General features: G+C 56.4%; 1 protein-coding gene across 12 annotated transcripts; it reads right to left on the reverse strand.

Annotated features, from left to right (window-relative positions):
- Nucleotides 1-1,230: 1,230 nt before the first annotated feature.
- Nucleotides 1,231-10,500, reverse strand: DPF2 (double PHD fingers 2). 12 transcript variants are annotated; one of them, XM_074231087.1, is made up of 13 exons: nt 10,415-10,470; nt 8,361-9,495; nt 7,885-8,045; nt 7,492-7,599; nt 7,143-7,306; nt 6,700-6,792; nt 6,394-6,472; nt 5,963-6,004; nt 4,763-4,900; nt 4,445-4,573; nt 4,115-4,227; nt 3,884-3,965; nt 1,231-2,482 (listed from the first exon to the last, which is right to left on the reverse strand). In XM_074231087.1, exons 2-13 carry the CDS (start codon nt 8,447-8,449, stop codon nt 2,406-2,408), a joined length of 1,275 nt encoding a protein of 424 aa, XP_074087188.1. In that variant the 5' UTR covers nt 8,450-9,495; nt 10,415-10,470; the 3' UTR covers nt 1,231-2,405. The 12 variants fall into 12 exon arrangements, with proteins under 12 accessions (XP_074087188.1, XP_074087189.1, XP_074087192.1 ...); XM_074231088.1 differs by lacking the exon at nt 10,415-10,470 and adding an exon at nt 10,089-10,240; XM_074231091.1 differs by lacking the exon at nt 8,361-9,495 and having other exon boundaries at nt 7,143-7,376; nt 10,415-10,500.
- Nucleotides 10,501-15,326: the final 4,826 nt, after the last annotated feature.

Genomic DNA, 15,326 nt, shown 5'->3' on the forward strand with positions numbered 1-15,326 from the left:
GCGCGGCGGGCCCAGCCCATGGCTGCACCCAGAGGACCAGAAGCCCCGGGTCTGGCTCCAGGTCCTGGCCATGGTCCGGGCAAGGCTCGGCCCTGGGTTCCAGTTCCGGCAGGACCAGGCTTCTGGGGGCCCAGCAGCGGGGAGCTCTCTGCGGGGCGCTCCCGGGGCTTCAGTGAACACCCTACTTCGGGCGGGATCTCTGGCTGCCAAAGCTCGGCCCAGTCCCGGGGCCCAGCCCAGGCCCAGCCCAAGTAGTCCTGGCCGGCCCGGCCCGCGGCTCCCTCTAGGACCGGAGCCGCGCTTCCTGGGCCCGGGACACCCTTCCCGAGCTGGGTTCCGGAGCCCCTCCCAGGCCCGGCCCGGCTTACTCCCCTCACCCACCTGTGGGATGCGCTGCGTCCCCACCGGCCCAGGCCTCGGGCCCCCTTTGGCCCACCTCTGCTTCCCCCCAAATAGCGCATCCGGCCTTGACTTGTGACATTGCTGATGTCTGGGCTGTGGAAGTGCCCCCGGATCTGCAGGGCCTGGCAGACGGAGGCACACTGCGTGGTGACTGGTCCTCGGGAGGCCGACTACCGGACCCAGGAGACCCCTGGGCCACAGGTCGCTTCTGCAGGACGGGCAGCGCCCTGGCCTCTGCAGCCGGGCTCCAGCCCTGCAGATCGATCTCCCCAGCCCTGAGGCCCGGCCAGTCCTTCCGAGGCCCCCCGTCCCGCTCAGGACCATCTGCTGCTCCCGCTGCTCTCACGTGGCGCGCCCTCACGGCCATTGCCTGGGCCGGCTGCCCGCGAACCCCACCCAGGTCAAGGTGATTGCAGCTCGGGTGCCAAGAGGTTAAAGCTGCCAAGGCAAAGGGCCACCGCACAAGGCCGGCCGGTTCTACCTAGATGACTTTTAACAGGTAGGTGGGCAGGTGGAGACGCAATGCTGGGGCCAACATTTGAGGCCAAGAGCCCCACCCTCCGACGTTCTGCAAAGGGGTTCACCATTTTTAATGGCGGTCCCCAACGAAATCCAAAACAACACAGCCATCTCCTTCTTCCGAAGACACCCTTGTAATAGAGAAAACTGCGTCCCCCAAAACCACCCACCCAGCCCCTCCACCCTCCACTTAGAAGGGCAATGTCCCAGAACACGTGAGGGGTGGCAAAGGCCCCAGTGTGCGCTGACACATTCCCAGCATCCACCCAATGTGACTTCCCCTCCAGGGACCAACAAAGCAGCAGAGGCTCCATGTAAAAATGTTTATTGTACTAATGTCTGGAATACAGGAACTTAAAAAAGTGGCACCTCAACTCCAAAGTAACAGTGAGAGAGGCCCAGCGGAAAGGGCTCCCAGGGGCTGGGCCCCTCCCACACCACCACTAGCCTTGCCCGGCAGAAGCCTAAGGAACCAGGGGCATCAAGGCCTTACCAGCTGCTAGCAAGCGTGCGAGGAGAGGGGATGTCTGAGGGGCTCCCCCGTGCCGCAGGAGCTCGGGTGCATGGGCTGGGGGCCTGGTGGCTCAATGAGATTGAGGGCAGAAGGCTGAAGGCCCAGGGAGGAAGGAGGAAGAACAGAAAGGGGATTCTGGAGGTAGGCTTGAAGTAGAGTTAAAAAACAGGCACATTATCCAACATCTCCCTCTGGCCCCCAGACAGCTTGGACGGCCCCCTGATGCTTCCCTTCTCCCCACGAAACAAAACGACAACAAGGAGAAGGGGAACTGAGGAAAGAGAGTGGACACACAAGGTAGAGAATTACTTTTGCCACTAAACAGGGCCATGGAGGATGAGCCAGGAGGGAGCAGCCAGGCTGCGGCGGTGGCGGCACCAAGGGGCCAGAGTGCCCGAGGGTGGCAGGCCATGCCCCGGGGGCCCTTCGACAGCAGGCCCGGAGCCATGGAGAGCCTCCTTGCAGAGGCAGGAGGGGAAGAAGGTGGGAAAGTGGAGAGATGGGGGAGCCAGAGAGGCCCCCAGGTTTGCCCAGCTCCTGCAGGCCCTTGTGGATACCCTCAGAAAGGAAGGTAAACCCTAGAGGCAGAGTGGGTAGAGCTGGGAAAGAGAGCTGCCCTCCTGCTCCAGCATGGAGGGCACAGCTGAACCCTGTGAGAACCAGGGCCTGGGCCCAAGGCAGGCAGAGTGAATGCACTTTATGGAGAGCAAAGGAGCAAGAAGAAGCCAGGGCCCATTTCTTCCTAGGGGCCACCTGTCTCCTCCATCTTCAGGAGGGGCTGGGGCCAGATGGAGGGATATTCACAGTGTCAGGGTTTAGCCTGCCTGCTGCCCCAGACAACCTGGCACTGCTCTCCCTGGGCCTGCCAAAGGGGAGGATGGGAGAGGAGAAACTGGAAAAGAAGGGAGAGGTTCATAAGACAGAGCCCCAACTGTAGGAGGGGACTGGGGTGCCCAGGTTCCCGGCCACATCAAGAAGAGTGCTGGTTCTGGTAGATGGAAGCCTTCTCCTTCAGCAGGTCCAGACACAAATGGCAACTCCAGCTCCCTGCGGAGAAGAATAGGGTGATCTCCACTGGCAGCCGCAGCAGAGGCTAGGACTCCGGGGAGGTCTGCTGTTCAGACTCTGTGGAACCCCATTTGGAGTTTTCTTGGTAAAAACACTGGAGTGGCTCGCCAGTTCCCTCTCCAGCTCATTTGACAGCTGAGGAACCTGAGGCACGGGGTGACACATAGCCAGGAAGTGTCTGAGGCTGAATTTGAACCCAATGCTCCTGACTACAAATCTGGTGCTCTGATGCCACCTAGTGGCCTTCTTTTAGGGACAGGTGATGAAAATGAGGCCCTCTGGGGGACTCCCTCCAGGCTGGTCTACCCTCCATCCCTCTGGAGCAGAGGCTCCTCACCTTCCAAGGACCTTGTCTCAGAAAGTACAAGATGTCAAAAGAAAGCAATTCTATTGCAAAATTGCTCTGAAAACATTCAAGAACGGCCCCGGACCCCAGGACCTGTCAGTGTCTGAGCCCCCTAAGCTGAGAGCAGTGCAGGCCCTTCTTCCTCAGTTCCCCACTGACTGAGGGCTGAAGGGTTACTGGAGGCATCATTCAATCTCCTCAACTTCTATTTGAGGAAACTCCCAGAGCTAATGACTGGACCAAGGTGCGAAGCCAGAACCTTGGCCGGGCAGACTCGTGTGAGATGGCTCAGAGATCCATCTAGGTGGGCCTGGCATCCGGTGGGCCCAGCAGCCTGCTGCCTCACCCTGCCTGCCCCACTCCCAGGGGCTGGGCAAGAAACAAAAACTCCCTTCAGGACTTCCCTCTATAAAGGCAAGGCCTGGCAGTTGAGTTCCCCCAGTGCATAGAACCTCTCTGATCTCTCCCTCTGTACTAGGGTCTCTCCCATTTTGCCCCCCAACCCTGCCCCATGGCTTTTCCTTTGGAGGTGCCAGCCTCCTCCTCCAGGGGCAGCACTGGGGTCTCATTAGTCCCTAGAGCTCCTCAGTGTCAGGCGGGGCTCCCTGACCTTTACTACACAGCTGTGGGGTCGCCCGCATACCATCACACTACACTGGTATGCTTATCCCTGCCTTTTCCAGCCTGGCCTCACAAAGCTCCCCACCTCCCTAACTCCCTCTTGCCCAGGGGATGAACACTCTCTGCTGAAGTCCTTTCTGACCTTGTCAGGACCCCCTCCATGGCTCCCCTTCTTGCCCTGGCCACCTCCCTGCCCCCTCCACTTGGGAGCTGCTGGCTGCCATGAAGCCTTTCCCACCCTGCTGCCTCCCCCAGCTGCTGGGGGTTCCTGCCCCTAATCACCTCCAATTTATTGTGTCTGCACTGCCCCAAAAGAACAGGTCCTGGGGGGGAATATGGGGGGGGGGGGGACTATTTCTTTTTTGGTGTCTCGTCTCCATCAGTGAACATGGGCTTCAATTGGGGATGCTCACCTTCGGGTGGCTCCGACATCGAGGGCGTGAGACAGTACATGTGGTAGCCACGATCACAGTCGTCACAGAAGAGCAGCTGGTCCTGATCAGGAGAGATGGAAGAGAACGGGGGCAGGGGGATTGGAGGGGATGATCAAGTGGAGAGACAAGAGGCAGGGGAACCCTGCCCAGTGGACAAAAGGGAGCCTCAGGCCCATCCCCAGGGAGGCCTCACAGCCAGAGCGTACTCACGTCGTTCTCAGAGGTGCCACAGATGTTGCAGCATTTACACTCGATACACTGCCAGCGGTAGGTCTTCACAGCAGCCATCATGACAGGGGTGAACTGCAGACAGGAGGGGTGCCCTGGGGGTGGTGGTGAACAGGGACCCTCAGGAGAGCAGCCACACAGAGTTAGCTGGGTCTCTGGAGGCCTTTCCTCCTTGGTAGGACACAACCAGAACAGGTGGGGTCTGGAGGAGATTCTTGAGGGTCCCCATGCCATGAGCAGGGAAGACTGCAGAGGAGACTCCCGTTAGGAAGGTTGAGCCCAGTCCATCCACCCAGCTGCCCACAGAGATACCTGAGCGGCCACAGTCGGAGCAGGACACCAGCTCCTCAGGCTGCCCTGTTTTCTTGTTGATCTTAGAGTCTCCCAGGCAGAAGTCACAGTAGTTGTTGGGCAGCGCCAGTCCATCAGGACCCTTCTTGGCTTTAGAAAAAAAAACAAAACCAAAGTGGTAGGGTGGCCTCCTCCAGCCAGGTCACCCTACTCTGGAGGGAAGGGCGAGGCATGAGAGCAGCCAAGTCTGGGAAGGAAGTGTGAGGAGCAGAAAAGGCTGGGCCCAGTGCAGGAGAAGCCCACTTCTCCCCTCCCATCCCACCCCAACCATCTCCTTACATTTCTGCTCCTCAGACCTCTGGGATACGGGGGTGGGAGGCTGAGAGTCCTCCTTGTCTTCGCCTTCCTCCTCCGCCAGATGAGAGTGAGCATAGTGGTAACTGAGGCCTGGACGGTTCTTGTAACGCTTCCCACAAACTGGGGAGAGGATGGCAGAGAAAGGCATGAGGACCCAAGCACCCCTTCCCTGCTCCCTGCAAAGTCTGGGGCTCTGTCAGAGGGCAAGGAGGAACCCCCTCCTCCCTTCCCAGCACAGACCATCAGCTCAATTTGGGGATAGAGCTTTAGTGGATCTTTTGATGATGGAAGAGGGTGGGCCAGGCACGCCTGTTCACCTCTCTCCTTCCTCATCCCCCCCTCAACAGCGGGCTTCATTTATGCCCACCTGGCCGCTCTGAGGCCTGGGTCTCTTGCCTCATCCCTGCCAGCCAAGAGATGCTTCAGGGAAAGGGAACTAGGGAACCTCTCTAGCCAGGCTGTCAGAAGGGTGGAGGGGCAGGAGGCAAGAGACTGTTTCCCAGGCACGTCCTCGCACACAGGGCCTTCCGAGAGCTCACTAAACTATCAGGGAACCTGCCAAACTCCCCACCTAAAGTGAGTGGACCCAACCGGTCCCAGGCAACACCACTGGGGGAAGCTGTGGGCAATGGAGAAGAATCAAGGGAAGTTCAAGGGTGGGTGGGAAGGCCAGCAAGGGTAGCTCATCGAGGACAGTGCTCAAGTGGGGAGTCAGGAAAGTCTGACCCATGAAGGGCACTGCCTGCCAGTCAGCCAGGATGCGTGGGAATGCCCAGACAGGAGAGGAAGAATAGGCCGGTGGGAGATCAGGAGATCCCTGTCTTTTCCCTTGTCTGGTTTCTCCCTTGCTATTCTCTCCCCCAGTACCCCGGCCCCAAGTGTTACTTGAGGCGGGGTAGGAGGCCCCCTTCTGCCCAATGTCACCCCCACCATGACTGGCCATCCAGGGCCAGGGCCCGAGTGCTAGGGGCAAGTCTGTGCAGGACACACGTGGGGGCAGAGGCGGGTGGCAAGGTCCGAGGGAGCAGCAGAGCCAAGCCTCCCTCCCTGTCCCCCCCAGCCCCTGCCATTCCAGGGTTTCAGACTAGCGCCGCAGGAGAAGACAGAGGCAGGAGGAGCGTCGGAGGAAGGAGGCAAGGGAAAGGGAAACACAAAGGCAGAGCGCCGAGAGAGGACGGCTACCTCTCTGGGGTGCTTTCGAGGTATGCTTTTGTTTGAAACTATCTGAAAGACAGAAAGAAAAGTCGTGAGAAGAAGGCACGCACACACACACACACACACACACACACACACACACACACACACGAGCACACATTCACACATGTGAACACACACACCCATGAACATGAACACACACACACACACACACACACACACACACACACACACACACGACAGGAGCAGCAGCTGTAGCATAAGAGCCCCACAAGGAGAGATGTCTGAATGAGGGGTGCTTGGAGGGACAGAAGGGAGGCAGGAGAAAGAGAGAAAACAGAAAGGAAAAGAGAAACATTGCATCAGAACTCATTGGGGTTCCCAGAGGTGCCAGGACCATGAGATGCTTCCCTCCCTTCCCCCCTCTCCACCCCCACCCCCGGCCTGGGGGGACTCACTGTCACACGCGTAGGGTTTGTCCCGATCCTCCAGGATGGATGCGTCTAGCTTCTTACGGGCATTGCTCACCCCTTTGCCCTGCCAATGGGAATGGGGAAGCTCCTTTACCCAGAATCTCAGGCCCTGGGTAGCTGAGTTTGCTGGGGGTGGGGGCTAAAAATCACTCCACACCCAATCTGGGCTCTCCTTCCCTAGGCTGACAAACATTTATGGAATGAATCTCCCTCGTCTTGGTTTTTTCTTTGTCAGGAGAAGACACAGTCGGGAGACTGCGGCTGCTGCCGGGGGCCCTTCTCCCACCTCACCTTGGCTTTGCCTTTGCCCCGGCGCTTGGGGGTATCTTCCTCATAGTCCTCATCATCCAGGTCATCCAGGAAGTCTTCAGGCTCCAAGATCCGCTGAGGGAGGGAGAAGATCAGGAAGGGTGGGGAGAGGAGCCGGGCTGCTGGGCACGGCCCCGTCCACTTGCCCTCTCAGCTAGTACCCTGCCAAAGGGCAACAAACATAACCTGGAAGTTTCTAGCTCCTTTCCCAGAGCTCCCCCTGAACGAAGGGGAAAGCCTGAGGAAGGAAGGAATGAGCAAGGGGCGGCCGAGGCTGCCTATTTTGCCTAGAACTATCCAGGGAACGACTGGAGTTGGCCAATCCCCTCTCCTGCCAAAAGTCTATCCATTGCTTTAACCCAGGCTGCCCCAGCTTCCTCCCAGTGATGGGCCACTTGCCTCCAAGGTGGGAGAGAAGCTGATACCTTTCTTGCCCGGCTGTTAGTAACTGGGAACTCTCCTAGGCTATCGTCATCTGCTTGGGGATTGGGGGCCCCCCGCTTCTCCAAGGGATCAGTGCGCAGCAGAGCCTCCAAACTGCTTCCATCCTGGGAGATCAGACCTTCCTTCTTCAGGGTCTGGTCTGTGTCTGAAAGGAGAGCCAGGCTACCCTGAGGTATGGATGGGCCCAGAGTAGACAGGTCTGAAGTTGTGCCACACTGGAAGTAAAGGGCCCTTGTTCACCTCTGCCCTATGACTTCCCAGGTCCCAAGAGCCCCCAGCTTTTCTACACATTCTCAGTCCTCAGTCAGGACCAGCAGATACTGCCCCTACCTGGTTTGATGGATGGAAAGGTGAGTCGGGGGTCTTCAGGAGGGTGGGCTCGGCGCTTTTTCCGCCAACGCCGGGCAGGATAAGAGTACAGCTGCCCTGAGGCCAATCCTGTAGGAGATGATTTGGGTCAGTGACTTGAGAATGACAACCTGTAGCCTTCCCTGCTGGCTGAGGCCTGGATCAGTGGGGTGGGAGGAAGAGAGTCCAGACAGCACGTAGGACTGTTGGGAACTGGGTGCGGAAGGAGAGAGGAAGTGAAGCATCAGGTGTTGTTAGGGAACAAAGGAGGTCAGCCTGGAGGGGTCCTGTGGGCCAGAGGTCTCTTCCAGGAAGAGAGAAAGGTCAGAAGGCCTCTCAGTCCATCCCCCAAGCCAGAGGCTGGGCATGCCTCACCTGGCCCCCTGTGTCGCTTTTCCATCCAGATGTAACAGTTGCTCTGGGCCACTCCGGTCTGGGAGTCCAGGAAGGGCAGGCGCACGCTTCGTTCAGCACACAAACGAGCATTGTAATTGTGGCATTGCTCCATGGCGTCTCTGTAGTACTGCTCCCCCAGGCTGCAGAGGGAAGGTGGGGAGGAACCAGGGGTCACAAGCTGCCTGGGACCCTCCAACCCGATGACTCTCTTCTGCCTTAGAGGGCACCAACTGATTTGGGTGGAAACATAACCCAGCCCCAACCAGCCTCTCCTGTGTCCTGGTGTGTAGGCCCAGAACCCTGATCCCCCTGAACCCCACACAGCCTGGCCTGGGATCTCGGTGGCTCTGGTGTTTTGAGCAACTGGAGAAAATCCCCACCCCCAAACCAAAACAAATAAAAAGGCAGCAGCAGAAAAGCCGCCAGCTCGGCTTAATTCAATGAGCTGTAATTACTGTAATTTGAGGTAGGCCTCTTCTGTGAGGAGGAGGCAATGGGTCCCCATCAGCTGGCTTTCAGAAGCCGGCCTCCACAGCCTCCCCATCTGAGAGGGAAATTAGATAAACAAGGCTGAGGAGCCCGGCTCCTTTGTTTCCACTGATGGGAATTGAGAGTGACATTCAGAAGGAAATGGAAGGAGAGCAGGGAGATCCCGGGCAAACACCAGGAGATGGGGGTCACACAGCAGCTTATTGAAAGAACACTATATTGGGAAAGGGCTGAGAATATGCCTCTGAATGTGATTGGGGGGGCAGGCAGAGGAAGGAGGGGGTGGAGAGAGAGATGAGAGAGACAACACAGATATATACACACACACATTTATATATATGTATGTATCTCTATATCTATATCTATATCTATATCTATATATAAAGAGAGAGAGAGAGAGAGCGAGCGAGCTGGAGAGAAAAGACAAAGAACTCTGCCAGAGCTCCCAGTACCTGACGGCTCATGCAAACCCAGATGCCTAACCCTGTTCAGCAGGGACAGAGCTGCATCTTTGGGGGTGCTAGGTGCAGCTGGGCAGCCCTCAGAGATTCCCTTTCCATATATTATGTGTCCTGTTTCTCAAACTAAGACTAAGCTGTCAGACAGTCAAATACTCCTTCCCACTCCCCGCCCCACAAAAACAGAAACCAAAAAACCATCCTGGTGACAACTGGGAAGACTAAGGGGACAGCAACGGCAACTGCTTCCCCATGTGGGGATGAAAAATTAGAAAAAAATTTTTCTTGGAAGAAAACCCCGGTCTTCCCTGTCATCAGCTGCCCCCAGGAGATGGGAGTAGCTGGCTCCCCATCGTGGGGGTACAGGAGTCCCAAACCCTATCCCCAGGATAAACTCAGACCCCCTCGAGTGGTAGAGGTGAGATGGAGAGACCAAGGCCTGCCCCAGGAAGATGCCGGGGGGCAGGAGGGATCCTGCCCAGCCCATGCCCACTGGCCTGCTGCCTCCCAGCCCAGGACTTCCCCAAGGTTTTCTTTTCCAACTTTCTCTCCCAACTTCTTTCCACATTAGATCCATGGGATCTAGAAAAGTCGGCTCTTCTGCGAACGGCAGGATTTGGAGTCAGTGAGCAATCCGTGACACCTGGGGGGCGGCATCCCAAGGAAGAGGCAGGAAAAGGGGAGAAAAGGGGAGAAATGGGGAGAGGGAACCTCTGGGTCAGGCCGGACCAAGGGGGAGCTGGGCAGCATCACCTCTGACCTGAGGGACCCGGCAGCCGGCAGGGGGGAAGCCCCCTGCCCCCCAAGCCAAGTCGCTAAAGGGCAGTGGGCAGAGGGCAGGGCGGCGGCAGGCAAGGCCTCGGCCTACCGCAAGGCAAGGGCAGAGCTCTGAGGAAGGGTCACCCTGGAACAAGCCCCTCCTGGGGCTCCCCGATCTCCACCGCGCAAGTCGGGGCGACCCTCTCCTGGGGGGATTCAAGGCCCACACGGCGCTAAGCGGCCAAGGCCACTGTCCAGCACCCCCGCGCTCCCGGGGCACCCCAACTGGCGGAGGACTCGGGGTGCCGCCACGGCGCTGGGCTCGGACCAACCCAGGGTCCCGAGAAAGGTCTGGGGGCTGTCACTGGGGCAGGGGCCCCGGGTTCGAATCCGAGCCCAGCTTCAGAGCGCGGGGGGGGGCTCTACTCCGGAGAGCCTCAGTTTCCCCGCATGTCACACCGCGGGTGGGGCCGTGACCTCGCCTCAGTTTCCCTCCGGCGTCGGTCCGGGGGGCCGGGCGGGCGGCTCCCCCCCCTCCAGGGCCCTGCCCGGGGGCCGGAGCTCGGGCCTCAGTTTCCCCTCGGGGGCGCGCCTGGCTGGGGCGGGGCCGCGCGCGCGCACTCCCGCCGGAAGCGCTCGCGCCCGCGGCTGCCACGCGCTCCGTCCCGGCGCTCAACGGCCCCCGCGGCCTCGGCCCGGCCCGCCGCCCCGCCGCCCGCCCCGGCGCCCCCGCCCGCGGCCCCGAGCGCGGCCCGCCCCCGCGCCCGCCCCGGCTCGGGGCAGCCCCGGCGCCCGCCACTCACAGCTTCACGACATTCTCCACCACGGCCGCCATCTTGCCTCCTCTCCCTCGGCCCGGGAGCCCCCGGGGCCGCCGTGCGCAGGCGCCCAGCCCGGCCCGCGCGCCCCCGCGCCCGCGCGCTCCCCGCCCCGCCCCCGCCGCCGCCCCAGCGCGCAGGCGTGCGAGCGCCGGGCTCGGAGAGCGCGCCCGCTGCCCCGCCCACGCCGCGGGCCGAGCGCGCAGGCGCGAAGCCAAAAGCCTCCCTCCCCCCCCCCCCAGGCTCCGCACCGGCGCTCGCTCTCCCTCTCCCCCCGCCTTTACATCGGAGCCGCCGCGCGGGTCTGGGCCTCCACGCGCAGGCGCCGGGGAGGTCGGCCACCTCGCCCATGGCCCCTCCCCCTACGCCCCTCCCGCCCCCGCTCCACCACGCAAGCGCAGCCAGGCAGGCTTGGCCCCCTCCTAGGGGCCAGCCAGGAGCCGGGACGGTGCGCATGCGCCCCATCCGGGCCCGTTGCAGCCTCGACGCAGGCGCGCCGACTCCCCGAGGCCTCCGCAAGGCCCCCGAGTCCTTTCCCTCGCACGGGGCTGGCCGCGGATCCGAGAGCGGGGGGAATAGCGGCAAAACAGTAACTCCAACCCGAGCTCTTCCCTCTGCGGTGGGCGGGAATCCCCGGTAGCCGGCATGGATTAAACGCCTACTGTTTACGGGGCTTCGTGCTAAACTGAGGTCCCCCCAACGCCCCCCTCTGGAATTGGCGGGAACCGCAGTCTCTAATCTCTGCTTGCACCACTTGAAAGAGTTACATTGTTTCCCTTTCCCTTTGTCTCCGGGCCCCGCCCGTTACTCTGTAGCCACTTGCGGGCGGGGCTTTTCTCGCGTTTGCTCACCCACCCCGGGGCAACCCTGGGAATGTCTAAGGCCGGATTGTCCGGGGGAGAAGAGTTTGACACCCTTAAATTAAATCCGCTTACTTATACTTTGAAGATCCAATCCAGGGAACAAGTAAATCGGACTCCGGATCGGCCGCAGACCGCTGTCTGAGCTCACCCTCCTCACTTTTCCTCCATCACCCAGCTCTGGTGAACGGAGCAAAAGGGGAAAACAGGGCCAAAGGGAGAGAGAGAGGAAAAAAGGAAGCTAAGGGATCAGCCGAGCGAAGCATGCATCAGCTGTGTCCGGACCCCCAAGTCCCCCCCGCTTCTGTGGAGAAGGGAGTGAAGTGTATTTTGTCATTTCTTCTCTGGGTTAAGTTTGGGTGTTTTTTGTTCTTTCTGCTTACCTTATTGTAGTTGTATTTATTTTTCGACTTCTGATGAATTCTACAGATGTTCATTAAAAGCCTTCTCCCCCAATTGATCCAAGGACATGCAAAGGCAATTTACAGCTGAGGAGATCAAAGTGATCCACAGTCATATGGAAAATTGCTCTAAATCATTAATTATTAGAGAAATGCAAATTAAAGCTTCGCTGAGGTACCACCTCACACCTCTCAGACTGGCCAGTATGACCAGGAAGGACAATAATCACTGTTGGAAGGGTTGTGGGAAATCTGGGACACTACTACACTGTTGGTGGAGCTGTGAACTCATCCAACCCTTCTGGAGAGCTGTTTGGAACTATGCCCAAAGGGCAACAAAAATGTGCATCCCCTTTGACCCAGCAATACCACTACTGGGTCTATACCCTGAAGAGATGAGGAAAAAGGATAAAAACATGACTTGTACAAAAATATTTATAGCAGCCCTGTTTGTAGTGGCAAAGAATTGGAAATCCAGTAAATGTCCTTCCATTGGGGAATGGCTTCGCAAACTGTGGTGTATGTATGTCATGGAACACTATTGTTCTATTAGAAACCAGGAGGGACGGGAATTCAGGGAAGCCTGGAGGGATTTGCATGAACTGATGCTGAGTGAGATGAGCAGAACCAGAAAAGCACTGTCCACCCTAACAGCAACATGGGGGTGATGATTGATCTTGATGGACTTGCTCATTCCATCAATGCAACAACCAGGGACAATTTGGGGCTGTCCGCAATGGAGAATCCCATCTGTATCCAGAGAAAGAACTGTGGAGTTTGAACAAAGACCAAGGACTATTACATTTAATTTGGAAAAAAAAACCCAGATATCTTATTGTCTGATCTTGTTACCCCTTGGACTTCTTGTCTCTTCTTTAAGGATATGATTTCTCTCTCATCACATTCAGTTTGGATCAATGTAGACCATGGAAACAATGGAAAGACTGGCAGATTGCCTTCTGTGGGGGATGGGGGAGGGAAGTAAGGTTAGGGGAAAAATTGTAAAACTCAAAATCTTTAAAAGGAAAAAACCAAAAAGTCTTCTCCCTCCCTTGAATTCTTTGGGTAGCTAGGTGGTGCAGGACTTGAGTTCACAGTTGATCTCAGGCATTTGACACTGGCTCAGTGATTTGGGCAAGTCACTTCACCCTGATTGCGTCGTAGCCAGGGCCATCTCCAGTTGGCCCGATTTATATCTAGCCACTTGACCCAGATACCTCTGGAGGAGAAACTGAGGCTGATAACTTAGCACAACACTCCTCACTTATCCAATTTACTTGCTTGTCATGACATCACTCTCCTGAGAAGGAAGGACAAACATTATTACTATGATGAATTCTTTGCTCTCTTTTCAAAGCTATCTTTTCTTCCAACAAATATTATTGTTAATTCAAACCCTCTGATTCATAGTTTTTAATTTAAAGGAAAAAAAATCCTAAAGTGAAAAAAAAAGTCTGATGGATGTTCAGTGAAGAGACCACTCATTCCTCCTCTTCATCACCATGCCCAGAGTTGAAATCCTCAACATAATTGACCACTTTGGTAAACCTGGGTAAGTCACTTAATGGTCACTTTTCTGGACCTCAATTTCCTCACCTGTAAAATGAGGATTTGGGGCCAGACATCCTCTTCTAAGGTCCCTTTCAGGCCTAGATCTAAAATCTTATGAACTTTTGCTGAATCTGACCCACTTTCAAGCTCAAGGATATTGGACTCAATGCCCTCTGGGCCATCTTCCTGCTACTGAACTGGGCCTCCCCACCCTCATGGTCAGAGGACTTACCTTGGTTGGGTTTTGGCTAGGTAGAACCCTATAGGGAGGCCCCTGAACACGGAGGACAGACTCTGGCCAAGTTTCTGTCACCGGCATCTTCCCCAGTCTATGATGTTCTTCTTAAATTCCACTGTCTGCCTGAAGGCTTTTGGATCTTCCTTTAATACCAAGGATTTTTTTTTTCCTGTTGCTTCTCTCCAATTTCTCTTGTACATAATTTATTTGTTCATAATTGTTTGTACCTTGACTCCCCCCAGGAAGTCCCTTAAACAGCAGGGAATGATTGTTAGCATCGTCTGCACCACACAGTATCTGGTTTTATGTGTATGTGTTTAATAAATGTGTTAAATAAATGTATTTAATAAGTGTTTATTAATTGATAGTGCTAGGAACAATAATCAACCCATAATCTACTTACTGTTCCTCGAAAGGGTGAGTTCCTTGATTGTTTGTACAGAAGACTTGACTTGCCATCCGGAAACTTTCCAGACCCAAATGACCTTCCCTGGGCCACCATTTCCCTATGAGTGGTATTTTCTCATATTACAATGGGGGAACTGCGATTGCAGAGCAGTTAGAATTCCCACGTGCCCTGACACCCACATCCCTCAAGCAGATCTAGAAAATGTGCCAGATCTAATCTAGGTGAAGAAATACATAAAAAAAAGTCTCAGCGATTTGTTTTGCAAGACCAGTCTCCTCTAGGGAGACAGACAGAGAAGGCTCTGGCTGGAAGTACTTACTAGACCCTTCCCAGAGTGCAGGAGAGGAATAGGGGTCAGCTATAGCTTGTTCTCCTACTACCCAGTTCTAGGTCACAGATTGAAATGAATAGAGGAGGGGACTGTGCTCAGGGATGGCATTCTGGGATAAGGAGAAGTTGAGGACCCAAGTTGATGTACTTAGAAGCAAGTTCAGAAGCCAGAGCAGTAACAGTTTGGCTCAGATTTCTGGAGCAGAGCAAAGTCTTGCAGAAGAATAGGCAGGGCAGGGATCAAGAGGAACGTATAATTCTGTTGCTTTGAACTCATAGAGCTTTCCAGTTGGCTGTTAAAGGCTGGTAGGTGGTACAGTGGGTAGAGCACTGGCCTTGGATTCAGAAGGACAGGAGTTGGAATCGGACCTCAGACACTTGACTCTTACTGTGTGACCTTGGGCAAGTCACTTAACCCTGATTGCCTTACATCCAGGGCCATCTCCAGTCATGCTGATTCATATCTGGCCACTGGACCCAGATGGCTCTGGAGGAGAAAGTAAGGCTGGTGACTTTAGTACAGCACCCCCTTCACTCAAATTCAGTTCATGTACTCGTCATGGCATCATCTCTCTAATGTCATGGTGGTGAAAATGAAGAACAGGGGGGCAGAGCCAAGATGGCGACAGGAGAAGAGCCTCTCTTAGGTGCTCTCTCTCAAAACTTATAAAATAAGGACTCTAACTAAATTTTCAAGAGACAGAATCCACAGAGGGATCCAGTGAGGCAATTCTCCAGCCCAAGGTAACCTGGAAAATAGCAGAAAGGTTCTGCTCCCTGGGGTTAGAGGGGCAACCTGCCAGAGTGAAGGAACTTTAGCCTCCCAGAGGCAGCCTCAGGGCACCTGGCAGCCATGGCTTATAGCAGTGGGGGCAGTTTCCTGACCTACACACTGGGGAGCACTGCCAGCCCCCTCAGGGCACTCAGCGAGCAGTGGTGGCAGCTCAGATCCAGGAACCTGAAGCAGGTGGAGCTGGGAAGCAGGAGCCCCCAGACAACTGAACCTTGAGTGCTCAGCTTACCAAAGGCAGGGGAGTGGAAAGAGACTTCCAAGATTTGTTTTCTGTACCTGGAACAGGACTCTGGGACTCTGACCACATTCAGATCC

This window comes from Macrotis lagotis, chromosome 3, assembly GCF_037893015.1.
Source record: "Macrotis lagotis isolate mMagLag1 chromosome 3, bilby.v1.9.chrom.fasta, whole genome shotgun sequence".
Taxonomy (NCBI): domain Eukaryota; kingdom Metazoa; phylum Chordata; class Mammalia; order Peramelemorphia; family Peramelidae; genus Macrotis; species Macrotis lagotis.